The sequence below is a fragment of the Prionailurus bengalensis genome, chromosome A3, assembly GCF_016509475.1.
Source record: "Prionailurus bengalensis isolate Pbe53 chromosome A3, Fcat_Pben_1.1_paternal_pri, whole genome shotgun sequence".
NCBI classification, from domain to species: domain Eukaryota; kingdom Metazoa; phylum Chordata; class Mammalia; order Carnivora; family Felidae; genus Prionailurus; species Prionailurus bengalensis.
Genome location: NC_057354.1, coordinates 38960487 through 38980424, shown reverse-complemented (window position 1 = coordinate 38980424; position 19938 = coordinate 38960487). Strand labels below are relative to the sequence as shown.

General features: G+C 38.9%; 1 protein-coding gene across 3 annotated transcripts in view; it reads left to right on the top strand.

Moving 5' to 3' along the window:
* The window catches only part of TASP1 (taspase 1), a 274936-nt gene that overhangs the window by 203887 nt on the left and 51111 nt on the right, over positions 1-19938 (top strand). For all 3 annotated transcript variants that reach the window (XR_006300864.1, XM_043602901.1, XM_043602902.1), the window contains one exon: positions 9059-9169. Coding sequence is in view for 2 of the 3 variants with exons in the window: in XM_043602901.1 (XP_043458836.1) it covers positions 9059-9169 (111 nt within the window). In the remaining variant the exon portion in view is untranslated. The remainder of the gene's footprint in view (positions 1-9058; positions 9170-19938) is intronic.

The window sequence follows — 19938 nt, the reverse complement described above, 5'->3', positions numbered from 1 at the left end:
TGTCACCATACATAGTTACAATTTTTTTTTCTTTTAAGACCTACTGTTAGCAACTTTCAAATATACAGTACAATATTATTAGCTTTAGTCACCATGTTGTACATTACATTCCCATGACTTATTAATTTTATTACTATAAGTATGATTTTTTAAACAAGTCAGCTGAATTGTTCTCTTCAGAACAGAGACTGTGTCAAACTTTATGTGTGTGTGTGTGTGTATATATATATATATATATATATCTTGTCATTTTTGTAGCAGTATTAGGTGAATATATTCTGTGGATTGGTTAAACCAAAAAGCAGAAGCTTTAATGGACTCAGTTTGGTTTCTTACTTGTAATCTTTGTGGCAGAATCAGTAAATTTATCCACAGACTGTCTCTCTGATATGTTTAGGTTCTGATTATAGTTTGGAATTTTCTGTTCTGACACAAAAGTTAACTTTTTCTGTCTTTCAAATTATGGTAGATAAGGGATTTCAAAAGGGCCAATGACCACACTTAACTCTTCTCTTTATAGTTAAATTGGAGTCTTGAAAAGTATGTTTATCACAAGAAAACCACACATAATGAGGACACCTATGAGCTGTGGTAGAGATGGGTTCTTGAGAATAGGTATAGTCCTCAGGGTTTGTAGTGAGAGGATTTGGGTCAGTGGTTAGTATCCTGATCCCCACTTCCTCTTCATGTTTCTGAAAGCCTGTCATTTACCTCTCTGTGCATCAGCTTCTTTCTTTTTTGATTGCATTTTCTCATGTCAGATGAATGTAGTAATACTCCTTATAGTAGGATTTTTGTAGAAGCAGGAAATGATAGAATATAGTTAATATACATCTAATGGGATGATGGTGGTGGTCTCACAGACTTCTTTTCAAGGGCAGCACATAGTGGCACTTCATTAATGGAGCTAATGCTTCTGAACATGGTTGTTGGCTCCTCTCATTATGTTATGTGGTCTTCATGTCATTCTGCTTACTCTTCACATCCAGAAAAGATAAGTTAACTAACTCAAGTGCATCTTTAGGAAAAAAGATTCTTCTTCCAAGAAATATAAACTGTTACCCTGCTTCTGTTTTTAAAGAATATTTGTAATAATCTCTCTAATTCTTTTGGAGTTGCAGGTATGTGTTTCCAGTAGGGTACATTCATTATTCCTCTGCCCTCCGTTTTCTTGCTCATCTGACCTTCAAACCATCCTTGTGTCTCTCTGTATATTTCCTTTTCTCAATAGATGTGTAATTCCTCCAAGAGAAAATGGCGTTCAAATGATTTGGCATATAGATGTTAAAAATAAGAAAGCAATGTGTAGAAATGTATTTGAAAGACAGACGTTCTTTGTTAAATGTAATGGGAAGGTGAAACACTAGCAACTGCCTTCTGGCTATAGAATCACTCTCAATAAGTTCTCACATGTTGAAGAGGAAGCATTGTATCAGGTTTTGCAAAAGAAGCTTTAATCGTTTGTCTTGTTGGCATCAGATAGTGGCTGATTGCTGCTGTGGGTAGACATGAATCTCTAAAACTGAAAATACTCCCGCCTATTACAACTGGTAGAAGATCTCAGAGATTGTTACTCTAGTCTCCCAATATTTCCGATGAATGAAGAAAGCAAGGTAAAGTGGGTTGTCTGAGTTCAAGTAGAGCATACCAAATCTGGGATCCTGATTTCCTGGTTCTGTAGCCCATTTCAGTTTTCTGGACATTTTTGGATTTGTCTGTCCATCCATGAGTCCACTCCACTGGCCTCTTGGTCAACAGTTGATTGTTCTAGGCTTCACTGACTAAAGCTAGGCCAATCAGGTTATTTCATTTTCCTAAATCCAATTGATGGCCCCTGAGAATGTTAAAACTGAAAAAGAGGGCACCTGGGTGGCTCAGCCAGTTAGGCATCTTGATTCTTGATTTTGGCTCAGGTCATGATTTCATGGTCCATGAGGTTGAGCCCCCCATCGGGCTTAGTGCAGAATGTGGAGCCTGCTTAGGATTCTTTCTCTCTCCCCCTCTCTCTGTTCCCCTCCCCAACTTGTGCACACATATGCTGTCTCTAAAAATAAATAAACTTAAAAAAAATTTAAAGACTGAAAATGAGAAATAGTTTCTGGTGGTGCAAGTTGTCAGGAATACAGTTCTGGAACTATCAATGGGCATTGCTATCCATAGAGAGCTATTTCCAGCTGTTACTGAAACCTGTCACATCCCTACCTTTGGATTTTATGAGCCACCAAATTCTCCTTTGTACTGAAGATCATTCTGATTAAGATTTGATACTAGCAATCCAAATAATGTGGGTTAATATTCACATTGACTTCTGTAATACTTATAGTGATTTTCCCTTCAAAATTCATCCTTAAAGATTATGGCACAAATTTAGTATGTAGGTGTCTCATTTGTTTACAGTATGGATTTATGATTTAAATGAATATTCAGATTATACACATTTGATCACAATAACTATTTCTCTTACTATCTGTAATTATAAGTTCATTCCATAACAGTTTTAGACTTGGGTATTTAAGGAATCTGTTTGGGATATTTTGTTAGGGTGAATGAAGCTTAATTTTTATTATTTCATTATTAATTTTCTTTAGATATTTTATGCAGCTTCTTGCACATGTATTAATAGAGCTTTGGATTGTCTTAGTTCATTAATTTTTTTCCTATTTGGGTATGAAAAGCACAGTGCCCAACATGTTACTCCATGTTAATGTTTCTTTTTTTTACTAGGAAGAATAAGGAATAGTGTTTCCTTATATTCAGAGACTGTTTAACATTTAGGAAAATTGATACCCTATCACAACCACTGAATGTCAGTTGAACACTGTTTCTGGCTATTGTGGAAGGTTAGCCAAGTAGTTACAGTAATAGATCTTGTTCAACATGACAATTTTTGAGAACCAGCAAAATGCTGAAGTGTCTTCCCACCGTCAGTATTACTACCACCAGATGTTTAAATAACACTTCAGAGGTTACAGAGCTTATATATATAATTCAATCCTTACAACAGCCAGAAAGGTGTCTTTTAATATCTATAGTTTATAATTTAAGAAACTGAACCATAGTTGCTACCCTGAGACTCAAAACAAGGCCTTCTGTCTGAGTCAGCATTTTTTTTAACATCACAGTGATAATGTGAAATCTGAGTACTTTTCATGAAAAATTTGAAATCTTCAAATATACTTTAATCATTGTTTCATCAAATTATTGAAAGAATGCATACTGAGAGTGAGGAGCCCTGATGTAGCTTCCATGGCGCCCTGGGGGCCCACTCTCCTTTCATTGCATTAACATCCTGTCTTGCCATCCTCAATGTCACACTTCAGTGGTGTAAGCAGGAGTGTGTGGGGGGGTGTGTGTGTGTGGGGGGGAGGTATGTTGAGGAAGTTGGGGATAGGAGAAGGCAGTGAATAAGTGGAAGAATTTCATTAGTCACCAAAGGTGCTTTAAAGGTGAATCAGATATCCTCACCCCAGAGAACTGTGTCTATATATGAAACGCACTGGAAGGATAAATTCCAGTTCATGGGGAGATAGGGATCCAGGAAGAATAGTTCACAGGGGGAGGTCTTGGGGAAGTGGGATACAGGGAAGAGAGGAAGGCTTGCCTAGCTAAGGCATTTGTATACTATTCTGTGGGCACTTGGGGTCTATTGAAAGTGTTTGAATGGTTTAATGATATAATCATAGCTAGGCTGCTTATTTCTTATTAAACTTTGATGTCTCTGTTTTCCATGTCCCCATATTTAGTCTATGAACAGCCCGCCTGGTTTTACTTGCAGAATATATCCCAGAGCCAGCTTCTACTGACAGTCTCTGTTGCCATCAGGCTCACCTCAGCCACTGTCATCTGTCAGTTGGGCTGCCATTGCAGCTTCTTTAGTGACTTGCTGCTTCCATGCTTGCCCTGCCAATCCATTCCATACTACAAAGTAGCCTTTTGCAAGTGCAAACAAAAACTATCATTGTCCTGGTTAAAGATTTCATCATCTTTTCATTACACTTGAAGTAAAATTCAGACTCCTTGCTGTACCCACAAGGCCTTCTGTGACCCTATGTGACCTGGCCTTGCCTCCCTCTGAATTCCTGCCTCCCTCTGAATTCATGTTCTGCACTCTCTTCCCTCTCCCTCAGTCAGCTCTTACCACCCTTGTCCCTTTGTATTTCCTGAACATCCAGGTTCCTTCTCACCTTAGGGTCTCTGCATTTGCTTGTTCATCTGCCTGGAATGTTCTTTCCTCAGGTCTTCACATGGTTATTAGCTCCTTACCAAAAGAGGCCTTTCCTGACCCTTGATGTAAAATAGCCCCTGCTTGAGTCACGCCTTCTGTCATTTACCAGGATTCATTTTCTCCACAGTGCCTATCACTAATTGGGTGAATTTCTTTATTGACTTGTAAGTTTACTTGTCCCCTAACCTGTTCAACTAAATTTAAGCAAGGACTTCATTTTTTCCATTGTTACATCCCAGTGCCTTGAAAAGTCCTGGCATATAGTACATATTTATTGAATCAATTAATTTAGGGATTTGAATGACTGGAGTAGGGAGCCTACTGCAGTGTTTTCAGTACAGTGAGGGTACATTGAGGGTTTGTCAGTGGGAATGAAGGGGCGGAGCTCAGTACACGTGGAATCATATGGAACTGTTGGGATTTGACTTGGTTTCATGTTTTGAGTCATTGAAGAGGGAAAAGGTAGAGAGTTTTGAGCTTGGATGAGCCATTAGAAACCTAGGAGAAGCTCCTGGATTTGGTGGGGAAGAGAACTGTTCTAGAGGTGTCAAGAGTTTGGATGCTGATGGGGTGGAAGTTTTTAGCAGCAGTTGGAATGTGACTTTATCCAGAGTTTCCCATTCCCTAAGAGGTATTTCTGCCAAGCAGTCGAGGACCATGGGCTCAGAGACGTGAGGGAAAGCCACATTCACTGTTCAATTGTGGCATGGCTGTGACAAGTCATTGAACCTCTCTGAACCTTAGGTTCTTCATCTATAACATGATAAAAATACCTCATGGCATACTGGTGTTGGGGAGGAAAATTTTTACTCGGTGTTTCAAAAGTTTCTTCCAGCTGGTCTAAGATTAAATTGACATGAAATCAATTTACAGGAGAAAATTAAATTTAATTTTATACATTGAGAAACCCCTTATACATGAGAGATTCAAAGACAGAATGGTAAAATGAGGTATTTATGCCATGCTGAGCTAAGGAATGGTATAGGGGCCAACAGCTTCAAAGGGGAGGGGGGCAATAAGAAGAACAAATGTTTGGTAGTTAGATATTTGCTATGCCATACAAATGGGTTACTCAGATAAAATTTATCCCTGGTGATAACTCTAATTCTGAGAAAGACCCCCAATTTAGATTCTAGGTAAAGGAGGGTCTCAATTACCTTCAGCTCAAAATAGCCTACATGCCAAAATGACACATTTTGGGAAGATTTGCTCTGAACCCTCTCAGTGGTTCTGAAAATTAAACTATAGAACATGAAAGCATGGAACCAAGCCCTGATGCAGAGTAGTTTCTCAATGACTGTGAATTTCCTGTCTCCTTCCCCCTTCTTTAAGAGGCTAAGGATTAAAAAATTTACTCCAGTTCCACAGTTTAAATTTGTGTTGTTTTTCTTTGCAAGGCAAAACAAATAAGTGGTTTAAAAAGGCAAACAATACCCCCAGACTTAAAATGAAAATGAAGGGTTCCCTGTTCCAACTCCAATTCCCTGCCCCCCAGTTTCCTCTCCCCTCGGGCTACTACTACTTTTAACTCTTGTAGCTATTTCTTTTAGAACTTAAATCTGTAATTCAAAATAATACACTTGTACTACTGTTCCTTCAGTTTTCAATTTGAGATATTATTTAGATATCAAGATATCTTCATATTCATACGAGGGAAGGCAAAGATTTAATTCCCTTATATTTCCAAGCCCAAACCTACACATACTACATCCATCACTCCTCTCAATGTATTATGTCCCCCCGCCTTTTTTTTTTTTTAGCTCATCAGTATTGTGAGTTTATATTTTTGACTCTAGCTATTGATATCTGAACTATGTAGTGTACTGTGATTCTGTTTCCTTTCTTATACAAATTCTTATTTTTTTCTGCATTAATATTTGCCTCATTATTTTTTAGGTTTCTTTTTGTTTGCTTTTTGATACTGATCACTGGTTGATTGTCAGATTTCCCTCAAAATCTGAAACATTTCCTCCCAATAATTTCAAACTCAACGTGTATTCTATAAGTTTGATTTATTTTCCCCTTGGAAATCTCTTTCCAGCCTTCTCTGGCTTTCTGCTCCAATTTGGACTGTTGACTCTAAGCCTGCTGCCTCGCTGTGTGTCATCTAGAAATCTTTTTGTATTCTCTTGTTTTGGATCCCCTATTTTTTTTTAATTTTTTTTTTAACGTTTTATTTATTTTTGAGACAGGGAGAGACAGAGCATGAACAGGGGAGGGTCAGAGAGAGGGAGACACAGAATCCGAAACAGGCTCCAGGCTCTGAGCTGTCAGCACAGAGCCCGACACGGGGCTCAAACTCACGGACCGTGAGATCATGACCTGAGCCGAAGTCGGCTGCTCAACCGACTGAGCCACCCAGGCGCCCCTGGATCCCCTATTTCCAGATCTTGTTTTCTTTCTCATTATGTACCTTATTACTTCATTTTCCCAAGGCACATTCATCCTACAGCTTTCTGAGGAAGTATGTGGGAGGTGAATTCTTTGACACTTGGTAGAGCTTTATTCTGTTTTCATACTTGATTGACATTTTGGCCTAGTATAGAATTCTAGGTTGGAAATAATTTTCCTTCAGCATGTTGAAGATGGTGCCTTCCTTCTAACCTTGTAGTTTCCATTGTTATGTTGAGAAATCTGGTGCCATTATGATCCCCTTGCTGTGTGTGTGTGTGTGTGTGTGTGTGTGTGTGTGTGTGCGCGCGCGCGCGCACGCATGTGTTTTCACATGGAAGTTTTTGGACTTTTCTTTATTTCTTCAATATTTTGATATGTCACAGTGATATATATCTGTGGCACTTTTATTATTTTTTTTTTTCATGAGTTGTGTTGGCAGGTTGATGAGCCTTTTCAAACACTCACCTTTCAATTCCTGGAAATTTTTTTGAATTACTTCTTTGAAGTGTTATTTCTTCTATTCTCTCTTTTTGAAACTCCTATTATTCAGATATTGGACCTTCTGGCCTGTTCTGATTTTTTTTCCTCCCATTTTCCATCTCTTTTACTTTTCTTTTGCTCAATGCATTGGCCTACGTTTTCTCTGTTTTCTTTTTTGTTTTGGTCTCTGTCTTTTCTAGAGGTCACACTGAAACAACTAGTGAACCTAGGTTGTCTATACTATTGAGCAGTTATATACCAAGAAGCTGAACTGAAAACCTTCTGAATGAGCCACATTTGTCATCTGGAAGCCCTTAACATAAGGCAGTTTTTGTTTAGGGTCTCTCAAGTAGTTCTTTATCCTCGAGATGGTTGTGTGGCTGGAAGGGAATTATCCAGTCACGTGCTTGGAGTGTATCAGTTTGACTTCTTGTATCCTGGGAGCCTGTGGGTAAAGGAGCTAGTTATTTCACTGTTTAGCATAAAGACTTCCACTTCGACATCCTGTGTTCATTGTGGAGACTCCCTCCTGCCTTGTGCTGAGTCTGATGACCCCACGACTCAAGTCCCTCTGGTTTATCCTCTCTAGAGAGTAAATATCCTGGCATCTCCTACGTTAGGAAGAAGTAACTTCTTGTCTAGGCAGGAATCTGGGGCTGATCTATCAGGGGTTGGCAAGCTATTTCTGTTAAGGGCCAGAAAGTAAAGATTTTAGACTTTTGGGGCTACATCATGGTCTCTATCACATATTCTTCTGCTTCTCATTCTTTTTAAAAAAATAATCCTTTAAGGCATAAAATAAACATTCTTAGCTTGTGGGCAGTACAAAAACAAGTTGCAGGCCAGACAAGTCATAGCTTACTGATGCCTGGTGTAGAGGGTCCTTTTGGACACTCTGAATCAACCATCATTTCAGCCCCACCTTGCATCCTTGTCTTCAGAGGAACTTGAAGTTTCTAATTTCTGATTCTTTGTGGGTTTTATGACAAAACTGGGTGATTTCTTATAGGTGCTCCCCCCCCCCCAGTTTTAACCATGTTCCCCATTAAAGCTTAGGTTTCAGCTTCTGCAGGTCCACTAGGTGAGCAAGTAATGTCTATCTTCTTTTCATTTTCTAAAACATGAGTTTTTTTCTTGTTTGCCTTTCTCTCTGTCCTTATTGGGTCATGCTTTTGGAAGGAGTGGAGATAAATATATGTGTTTAATCTACTAAGTTTAACCAGAAGCTTCCCCCCAAATCCAATTTGGTTGATTTTTATTTTTTACTACTTTCTTTGATAGCTCTTGGGTTAATTTTGCATTTGTTTTCCATGTGCTTACTTGCTATGCCAGATGTTCGAAGAAGATGTCCTTGAGGAGGAAAAATGAGGGGTTTTAAAATGTAGTGTTCTTGAAATGCTCACAATGGTTCAGTGTGTGAGATCCCAAAGAGGCCCGGTTGTTTCTAACCACCAGACTCTCATAATAGAAATACAGTTTCACCCTTATTTGTGTAAACCATCAGGATCATTTTTAAATGTTTGTAGTAAAGTTTGTGGCTTATTGTTTAAAATTGAATTTAAGGTAGTAAATCAAAGCTTTTGGTGGCATGCCCCTGACAGCAGGGAGAGCCTGGTAAGTGATCCCTAAAAGCTGATCAAAGAGACTTGCTGAGCATTTTTTCCTGTATTTGTGTTTTGGTCCTTTAATCTGGTAGTGTTTCCAATTCCCTTCTGAATACTGTAATGCACACTCCACCCCCACCCAAGTCTTCTTGGCGACATCTGGGATTGTCTTTGCCAAATGGCCCCCGTTTGGGCATAAGCCTGCCTTTGCCATCAAGCCTATACAAGGTTCGAACAATGTTGATTGTCAGAAAATGGGCATTCACACCACATTTTTGTTCTTGTAATCAAATGAAAATTGAAAATGAAAAAAGCAAAATTCACTGAAAAATGACCATTTGCCATTTCTGCCTAGGTTCACCTTTCCTGGCCAGCGAAGATGGCGTGCTTGGAGGAGTCATTGTTCTCCGAACTTGCAGATGTTCTGCAGAGTCTGACTCCTCCCAAGATAAGCAGACACTTCTAGGTAAGCTGGACATACACCTTATGGCATGTCTTTCTTTTTCAATTTTTCAAGACACAGAAAGATTTTTTCCTTAACAAGTTATGGGAAGGCCGGAATGCTCCCTTGGTATCTAAATATGTCTATCCTACTATTCTTTTAGCATAGGTAAACATGTAAAAGATGAATATTCATTTTTAAGTGTATGCTTACAGCATATTTCAAACGGGCTTAGAACCTAGGACCTTCACTAAAGCCCAATATTAAGAACATTGGACCATGTATTTGTTCCCTGCCTTATTCCACAAAGCATTTGAGATGACCCATAACAACATACACAGTAACAAACATAGAAGAAGCTTCTTCCTCTTCCCCTCCCAAAAAGGAATCAGAACCATGTGAAGAGCTACTGGCCTAGGAGTCTGTTCTGGCTCCATTGCTTATTAGCTATGACGCCTTTGTATATGGGTCTTACTGTTCTGTGCCACTTCCTCTTCTGTAAAATAAGGACATCTGCCCTGCCCTCCTTGTAAAATTGTGGTGAAGAAGGGTCAACTGAGTGTTTTGCAGATTTGCAGATGTCCATCCAGATGTGTGGTTTTGTGTCTAGCCAAGTGTAGTAGTGGGGTTAAAAAGCAGCCAGTCTTCCATTTGCCAAGGCACAAAACTGTGGGGCTGCCTCTGCCCACAGGGGTGCCTTTTTCATTCATTCATACAGAGGGGACGTTTTTTAAAACTCCATAAAGGTGCCACAGAAGTTAGGAGGGGGTCTTATATGTTTTTTTTTTTAATTGACTTTTTAATTACCTATATATACATTCCAAAAAGTATACAAGTTATAATTGCAACTACTTGATGAATTATTATAAACCGAACCCACCCATACAACCAGCACACAGATATAGTAGAACTTTACCACAACCCCGAAATCTCCCTGGCAATCACCTCCCTTCTTTGCCTGTCCAGAGTTAGCCACTATGCCGATTTTAAAACCATGATTAGCTTTGCTTGGGTTTATATTTTATATAAATGGAATCATGGAATATGTACTATATGTATCTGATGTGTTCAGTCAGCATTAAGCCTGTTATATTTATCCATGTTACATGTGGCAGTAGTTTGTTCATTTTCGTTACTGTATGGTATTCCATTATACAGACATACTACTGTGCATTTATCTGTTCTTTCCTAAGTATTTTTTTAATATAAGTGCTATAGATCATCCACAGGAACTGTGGTAGTTAAACCCTTTGTATAAATTTTCTTACGGAAAGTGTGGGTGCTGCCTGATCTATATTGTATGGTTGTTGTGAATTGATATAGTACAAGTTGAGTCTGTAAATTAGAAAATCAAGCATTTCATATGACTTTAAGAAAAGTATTTTTTTCTATGGGAGCCCAAAGAGCTTTCATAAAATTTCTCCGCTGATTACTCAAAGAGAAAAAAAAAAATGGACTTTGGTCTCTGACTACTAACCTCATCGTTTTGTTTTGTTTTGTTTTGTTTTGTTTTGTTTTGTTGTGTTTTGTTTTCAGTATTCCCTTTCTCTTTCCACGCACTATATTTGGTACCCAGGTTGCTCCCAGGAAATGTATTTTTAAATGGCTGTCTTTTGTTAAAACAAGTCAAATTAGTCAATTGCTTCTTTGGTATCTTTAATCATTGGTGAATCTTTTGAATAAATCTTCCATAGTTAGATAGAAGGGAGTTTGCTTTTAAAATATGTAAGAGGAAGGGGCACCTGGGTAGCTTAGTTGCTTAAACATCCAACTCTTGGTTTCATTTCAGGTCATGATCTCACAGTTCATGATTCGAGCCCTGCATCAGGCTCTGCACTGACAGTGGGGAGCCTGCTTGGGATTCTTTCTCTCCCTCTCGCTCTGCCCCTCCTGTGCTCATGCTCTCCTCTCTTTCAAAGTAAATTATATATATATATATATATATATATATATATATATATATATATGATGTACATGGGCCTTCCATAAAAACTCAGAGCAACCCGGCTCAGTTGGTTAAGCGTCCGACTTTGGCTCAGGTCATGATCTCATAGTTCAAGGGTTCAAGCCCTGCATTGCGCCGTGTATTGACAGCCCAGAGCCTGGAGCCTGCTTCGGAGTCTATGTCTCCCTCACTCTCTGCCCCTTCCCCGTTTGCACTCTGTCTCTCTCTCTGTCTCTCTCTTTCTCAAAAATAATAAGCATTAAAAAAAAAAAAACTCAGAATAACCCTTAGTACTGGGGAGCAAGGGACTAGCTATTAAAACTGTTTCATAGACTATTCCTAGGATGAACTATCAGTTCTTTACTGAGCCTAGATTCTTGCCCTTTAGAGTTAATCCTGAAAATTGTAAGGTTGTCCTTTCCTTTTTGGTGGTAGAGTATAGAAAAGTCATAGAATTCCAGCTCATTTTAAATAGTTTTTATCACCAATGTAGTAATTTGTAAACTGATTCCTACTCTCTGTCTCAAGAAGAATGAGATGCAAAGTGTGAATTTCTAAAATAAGTGAAATTTTACCATTTGTTAAAAATAACTAGAGTGATTGATGTTTATAAAGTTTACCTAAAATCTGGTGAACATAGGTTAGTATAAACTTACAGATTATACCAAATCCATGGATTTTTACATTTGTTTGCTTCAAAAGAGTCATGTATGTTCGAAAGCAAATCTAGTATAGAAATATAGGAAAGGAGATGTGAAAGTCACCTTGGCCACCCCAGTCCCAGAGTCACCAGTCTCTGGTTCTGGATATTCTTTTTTTTCTTTTTTTAATGTTTATTTATTTTTGAGAGAGAGAGAGACAGAGTGCGAGTGGGAGAGGGTGGAGAGAGAGGGAGACACAGAATCCAAAGCAGGTTCCAGGCTCCGAGCTGTCAGCACAGAGCCCAATGCAGGGCTCAAACCCACAGACCTTGAGATCATGACCTGAGCTGAAGTCAGACACTTAACTGACTGAGACACTCAGGTGCCCCATGGTTCTGGTTATTCTTGTAGGAAACACCTTCACTCTATAGGATATGCTCATATTTCTATTTCTTGGTTAGTCAGTAGTGTGTGACTTCTTTTTAGGAAAAAAAAATTAAGAATGTAGTTCATACCACTTTCCACTTCCCTTTCCTCCTGGCTTTTGATAGATTTCTACTCTAACTTGAAATCATAAGTTTTAATTTTATTGCAACTGTAACATTGTTTCTTGATTTATTTCTTGATTCCTCAACTTTATACAATTTCTGTCAACCATATCTCACCCCCCTTTGACTATGTAAGTTCAGGAAAGTTCTTGTGCTCTTCTTTTCTCCTCCTTCCCCACTCCAACTCTCACCTCAATCTCTAGCAATAATGTCATAGTTATTACCATCCATATTCTGTCCTATATCTAACTTGTCTTCTACACTTTGATTGGAGGTTCTGAACAGTGACAATTAGTAACCAGTATAGACAGTATCAAGATTTTATAAATATTATTCACTGCAGATCCCAGTAGTGGAAGATTGGATCCATAAGAAGTATCTGTCATAAACCTCTGCCTGTAAAGGGAGAATATTTAAAATATCAAGGTCAAGTGAATTCTTCCATGCCATACCCCATCAGTTGCTCCAAAGCAGGCCACAATTTAATTTGCCTCATCTTTGGACCATAACTTCTCATTTATTGCCTTATAGAACTCTCATGAGACTATAACTTTATAAACTTATGCTTCCTAATACTTAGTAATATCTAGTAACCAGGAGAGCTCAGAAGTCTTTCTTTTCTACAATCCAAATAAAATAATTCCCCAAATTAAAAAAAAAACTTGATTGCTGTATATTGTTCATTTTTTATCTGAAGAATAGTATAAGCAGAATAGTCTCTAACTTAAGCTTTTTCTGTGCCCACTCTCTTTTCTGAAAATCGTAAATAGTGTTCCCATTACACCACAGGAGCAGTTTCAATCAAACGCTATTGTCATTTGGTGGAGTTTCCAGAAATCCATTACTGAACCTTTCCTCTTGACAAATACATCAGTTACAAGAGCCCCAGTGGGCCACTTCAGGGGGTGGGATGACTCAAATACAGGGCACTTTCCACGTTTATCCTCTGTTTACTGGTTTATTAATAGAATTGGCTAATCTCAGGTATGAAGGAATGTTAAAAATCCTCTTGTGTGACCTTGTTACATATGCTTTGTCCATAAACTGTTTGCAAGAAGTGGAGCTTAATTCCTCTCTCTTGGGACTCTTCTTCTAAGGCTTAAGAATGTGGCAGTGTGATAGAGTGTGACTTCTGAGGCTAGATCAAAAAAGGCATTGTGGGGGTGCCTGGGTGGCTCAGTCTGTTAAGCATCCTACTTTGGCTCAGGTCATGATCTCACTGTTTCCGAGTTCAAGCCTCACATCCGTGCTGACAGCTCAGAGCCTGGAGCCTGTTTCAGATTCTGTGTGTGTGTTTTTCCCTCTCTCTCTCTCTCTCTCTCTCTGCTTCTCCCTTGCTCATATCTGTCTCTCTCTCTCAAAAATAAACATTAAAAAAAATTTTTTTTAAGGCATTGTGACATCCTCCTTGCTTTCTCCATTGGATCACTCACTCTCAGAGGGACCAACTGTCATGTTGTATGAACACTCAGGCAGCACTAGAGAGGGGTCCATGTGGCAAAAAACTGAGACCTCCTTCCAGTAACCAGCAAGGCATTGGGACTTCTTGCCAATAGCCTCAGCTCTGAGCGAACTTACAGGTAACTGCAACCATGAGGGAGAATATGAATCTCTGAGCAAGAATCACCCAACAAAGCCACTCCTGAATTCCTCACCCACAGAAACTGAGATAATAAATGTTTGTTGTTTTAAACCACTACATTTTGGTGTAATTTATGCCAACACAGATAACTAACAAACCTTTTAAACCCTCTCACTGCCAAAGGGGCCTCTAGTTTGTCTAAATAGTTATAACAAATCAAGGTGCTCTGTTGCATCTTTAGGCAGCTCAGTCTATAATATTGCATCAGTGGTTCCTAGTTTTCTTCTTTGACATCCTCTGGGACGAATGAAATCAGTGCCTTCCCTAGCTTGCAGTCCCTAGTCACTCTTTTCCAGACTGTCTCCTTACCCACCCCACCTCTATTCGTCTCCCATCTCCATATTGTCACCAGACTTTGCTCTCGATAATACATCTGTAGCTGGCCCAGAGAACCTAACTGTGGGCTCAGAAATGGGCAGTCAGGAGAGAAGCAGGCTGCCCTGAAGAAAGGGCAAAAATGAGAACTAGACCTAATTGTGGCTTAGAGAGACTAATCCTAGGATCAGGGGAATAGTGGTCAAAAGAAGAGCCACAAAAGTATATGTAATTAGTTTACTCTATGTCTAAGCTAAATGTTTAATAACTTTCTCTGTGTGTTAAAATAAAGACAAAACCTGTATCTGTTATTATCACTCACTCCCTACTTTTCAGTTCTTCCCTGAGAACACATACATACTCCTGCCTCTGCTGGTCGTTTCCCTAGAAGACAGACAAGAACTACTGAACTTGATGGGAAAGTCCTCCTCTGATCTAACCCCAGAACATGCTTTCATTGTTGTTTCCAATTAGTCCTTCCCTCTACACATCCTCAATGCCCCAAGTTCTTGCCACTCCAGATTGGTTGGTCTTCTTCCAAAGAGTCCTGTTTATCCCCAGTAACTTTCATGTTCTTTTACCTGTGCTTGGGATGCCTTGGGCCAATTACATTCCTTCTTTTAAGACCCAGGACAGATGTGAATATTCTTGGAATCCTTTGGAAACCCTTTCCCCAGGTGATTTGTTCCTTCCTTGTGTGTGTGTGTGTGTGTGTGTGTGTGTGTCTGCGCGCGCGTGCATTTTTTTTTTTTTTGCAACATTCATTTGGCATCCCTTGCAACACTTGCCATGACACATCCTAGACATGTGTTAAAGTGTCTGTCCCTCCCTCTAGGCTCACACCTCTTAAGCTTTTTTCTGAGCCCAAATATTTGACAGGAATAGATCACAGATTTTTGAGTGCCAGTGACTCACATGGAGGATCCAGGGGTTTAAAATACCTTTCCAAGCACTAGAAGCTTCAGCTGCCTCTGAGAATCACACCACCAGATTGTGAATCATTTGAGGGCAATGACTGTGTCCTGTCCAACCTTATACCCACCCACCATAGTAGCCTCTAATTATTAGGTGAACGAGTTAAGTGCCAAGTGGAATTTCTCTATTGATTCTTTAACAGAAATGTTAAAAGAAATTTACACTCTTCCAGAAAAATGAAATGTCTTATAAGGTATCTTCACATGCTCTAAAAACAAACAAACAAACAAACGAACAATATGGCTTGGAAATGTTGGATAATGATGAGTGTTTGGGAACAAGTTTTGGAGACAGTTTAAATGGATCGCAGGAGACAGCCTCTGCAAACAGCCTTGCAAAATGACAATTTGGATGTGAATGTGTTTGCAACACCCATCTCTCCACCTCCCACCTCCCAGATCATGAGATGCTGGCAAATCTCAGCCTACAAATCACTGTTTTAACGTAAAGCAAATGCTTGTCCCTGGAGTGAAACAACTGAAAATAATTAATTTTCTCTCTGCTTTTAGAGAGAAAAAAACCAATAACAACAATATATATTTTACCTGCTAAAGTACAATTACATGTGCTTTCCAGGCCTGTACAAAAGTGCTTTATTGAGGCTGCTGTATATAGTATGGTTAATAATTGTGTAAACAAAGTCATCTCAAACCTCCCAGTGGAAAGAAATGAGTCCTTTTCTGTTTTAAACTTGTGATTTGATACAAGTAATTAGAGTCTATGCAAATATCTGGCATAAACAGCCATCTCACTATATGAGTGCATTTCTTTCCTTGTAGCTTGCCTTTACTGTGTTGGTGGGAGCCTCACAGACCTTGTGAAGTTCAAGGGTCCCTGCTTGAGAATGGTTACTAAGAAGCAGTGAGTATGGGGATCAATGAGAAACAGCCTCCATATATTTAAGGAAAATCTTAAGCAATTCAGGATAGGAGGCATAGGGGCTCTTAGGGGCTGTGTGTTCAGCCAGTGGCCTCTGTGCTGCTGTTGGGAGTCCTTTATCCAAAATAAATTTGAGGCACACAGTTCAGCCAGAGGCTAATCATCTGATGAACACATATGGTAATTGTTACTCCCCCATTAAGTTACCCTCACCTTACTCAGAGCATGACTCCAGGTTCCTTGCTATCCAGGCATATGTTCATTATGCTGATAATTAAGTGGTATACATGATATTGCTTATAATTGTCCAGCTACCCCTTTTTCCTGTTTTTCATCTTAACTATGAAATGTTTCATATATTTGTAAAAGAATGTAATAAATTTGTGAGTTATAAAGGATAATAATAAAATGAACACCTGTGAACCCACCACCCCGCCTAAGAAATAGCCCATAACCCGTATTTTTTGAAGCCCCCATGTGGGCCTGACTTTATATAAATGGTATGTCACATGATTTTTCTATGTGAGAAGTTTTGCAATTTCTTACATAATTACTTCAAAGAATAATGAATCCTTCTATCATTTTTGACTTAGCTCTATCAAATTAAACTGTTCTTCACTTGCCAATTAGAGCTTAAATGTGGCATTCCCTTCCCCCCTTCTTAGAACAAGCAAAGTTCTTTATCAAGTACTCTTCTTGTCACTGTTACCAAAACATGCTATGGTTTAAGAATAAAAAATGTTAGATTGAGTTGATGCTTCCTGGAACATTAAAAAGATAAAAGGTCATTTTACTGTAAGTTAAATTCCAAACCGCCTTTTGGTTTTACTGGCATTAAAAATTTGGCGAGCACACATAAACACATGCACTTCAAAGGAGCTTCATTCTTGGGGCCCCGGCAGTATCACTTATTTCCATTTCATGGCACATGCCACCATGAGCACTTACGAGGAGGCATTCTGTTGGGCTCACATGATCATAAAAATAACTCCTAAAGAGAAGGCAAATTAGCTATTAGGCTGGTAGTGGAAAAGAGGTAGTGCTGGATGCTTGTCGATGTTAATAACTTGTCTTAGAAATATAACTAAAACTGTCTGTAAAGAGGGTCCAGTGTCATGGCTGGAAACTGCTTTCTTTTCTTTTTATTTAATTTCCAGTTAGTTAACATACAGTATAATATTAGTTTCAGGTGTACAATACAGTGATTCAGTACTTCCACACAACATCCTGGGAGCTGGGTGGAAAATTATTTCTTTAGTGCCTCAGCAATGCTTTGGAATTATTATGTCTTCATTATAGTCTTGATAGAGGCTGACATTTTGGTTCTTAATTAGGGATCAGATGGAAATAAGCAAATTAAGTAGTTGTTTTTAAATGCAAAGTAAATAAGCAGACATGATATTTAAACTTTTTAATAACTGAGTTGCATTAATCTATTGATGTAGTGCTCTGAGATTTATATTTTTCTGAATTAGTTGTCATTTTTAAGACAAAAATGTTGATTACAAATAGATATAATCTGCTTTGTTTGCCTTATAAAAGAACATTTTTTTCCTTTAAATATCACTAACTGTAGTTTTTTAAAAAATTATTTGTTTTGATAGAGAGAGAGAGTGAGCAAGTGGGTAGGGCCAGAGAAAGGGAGTGAGAGAATCCAACCAGGCTCTACGTTGTCAATGCAGAGCCTGATGTGGGGTTCAGTCTCAGGAACTGTGAGATGGTGACCTGAGTCGAAATCAAGAGTTGGACGCTTAACTGACTGAGCTACCCAGGCGTCCCATCACTAATGTACTTAAAAAAAAAAAAGAAAAAAATTAGAAATAGAGGTTTATCTGTAATTTTTTTCCTCCATCCTGAGAACTATAGTTCTAGCTGTAATCAAACCATGTAGTTTTTTTGGGTTTTTTTTTTTTTTTGGCTACAAAATTTTCCATCTGATATAAAGAATATAAAGATTTATGAATAGAATTCTAGTGGTTATGTAACTCTTATTACTGTGGTTCTCCTAAAACTCTCAGAAAAACATTTTGACAAATTTTATAGTCCATATTCATCTGCTCAAAAGGGTGATAGAGATTACTCCTGTATGAAATAAATCCTAAAAAAATATTTTTTTGAATGGATGAAATCATGTTTCAGTAAAACTTGTGTCACTGAATGCTTTCCTGTTCATCAGAGAACTTCTAGGTTCCATCCAGTGGTCCCTATTTCCGGAAGTTTCTAATACAATAAAATGATAAAGGAAGAGAGCTGAATTGTCCTTTGAGGCTTGTATCTGACCCACATCCCCTTCCTCCTTTGCAGTCATCATGCTTCTTTAGTATTGAACCAATCAGGGTGATCCTTGGGAAGAGAGAATAGTTATTTTCTTGGCTTAGTATAGCCAAGGTTCTATGGAACCCATTCCTTTTAATACAGTTCAGTGGTTAAAGTTTTTTAGGGAGGCCCCAGCTCAAACCACTTAATGGCCACAGGGGGACACACAAGATGAATCTTAAGGATTCCATGTCAGGACAGTAAAGCATCCCTGTGTGAGCCCTATACTGGGTTATAAAGAAACTAACAACCAGGGGGAAAAATCTACAGAGACAATAGGAGGCTGTTCCATTTATGGTTCCTCACTCTTCCCATTTTAAAAATGAATTTGTCTTTATTCAGCAAGCTATAACTTAAAGCACTGTGTAGAACGTCTAAGGGGAAGACATTCCACCTAAGTCTAAAGAGCAGCAGCTGACTTGGCAACTGCCTAGCCTAAGACAGTTCTGATTTTAAAGTTCTGTTTTCCTTGCAAGAAAGTCTGGGATGTGAAGCCAGGCAGAGGGTTTTAAATGGGTGCAGGAGCCAGTGCAGATGGGGGTTGTTAACAACAATTGAAGAACAACAACTTTTTTTAGAGGGATGGCTAAGAGCTTCTCTCTGGTCAGAAAAGAGAATCTGTTTGGATAAAGAAAACTTGCTTGCACCCCTGGTAAAGAAATTTTATTTGACTTAATTTAAACACAATGACCTGTGAATCATTTTGAAAGAGGAAGAGGGGGCGCCTGGGTGGCACAGTCGGTTAAGCGTCCGACTTCAGCCAGGTCACGATCTCGCAGTCCGGGAGTTCGAGCCCCGCATCAGGCTCTGGGCTGATGGCTCGGAGCCTGGAGCCTGTTTCCGATTCTGTGTCTCCCTCTCTCTCTGCCCCTCGCCCATTCATGCTCTGTCTCTCTCTGTCCCAAAAATAAATAAACGTTGAAAAAGAAAATTTTAAATGAAAAAAAAAAAAGAGGAAGAGGTATCCTGGGGGGAACATCTTACAAGGGATGGCTTGTAGCTCTAATGTTAACCAGTAAAGGTGGTGATTTAAATGTCCCCAGGAGTCAAAGCCTTACATAGGGACTAAAGGCTGTCTCATATAGTGGAGGGACACTACGACTAAAGTAGAACCACTATTGGGCATTATACTGTGGGTGAGTTTCTTTATTCCAAACCATTAAATGCAACTTTCCAGAAAGGCTAACCTCTAAGATTATGTGCGAATCCATTCTGGATGTCCCTATAATACCATTAACCTATCATTCATGAGGAGCACATGCACAGCACATCCTACCTAACACATTCTCTGGCACTGCAACAGGATCAGTAGTGTTGGCCTTTTTTCATATCATGCTTATGTGATATGATGTGATGTGAAGTCAGCTGGTAGAGAAGAAACTTGCCAAATCCTTTGACCATTTTTCACATGTTAAACCCATTCAGGAATTTATTTCAGCATGTCTTTGGTTCTTAAAGTTTTCTGATGGAGATCTTTTCATGGTCTGGTCATTTTCAGTAGCCTCACAATCCCTGTGCTTTGGCTTTCTACA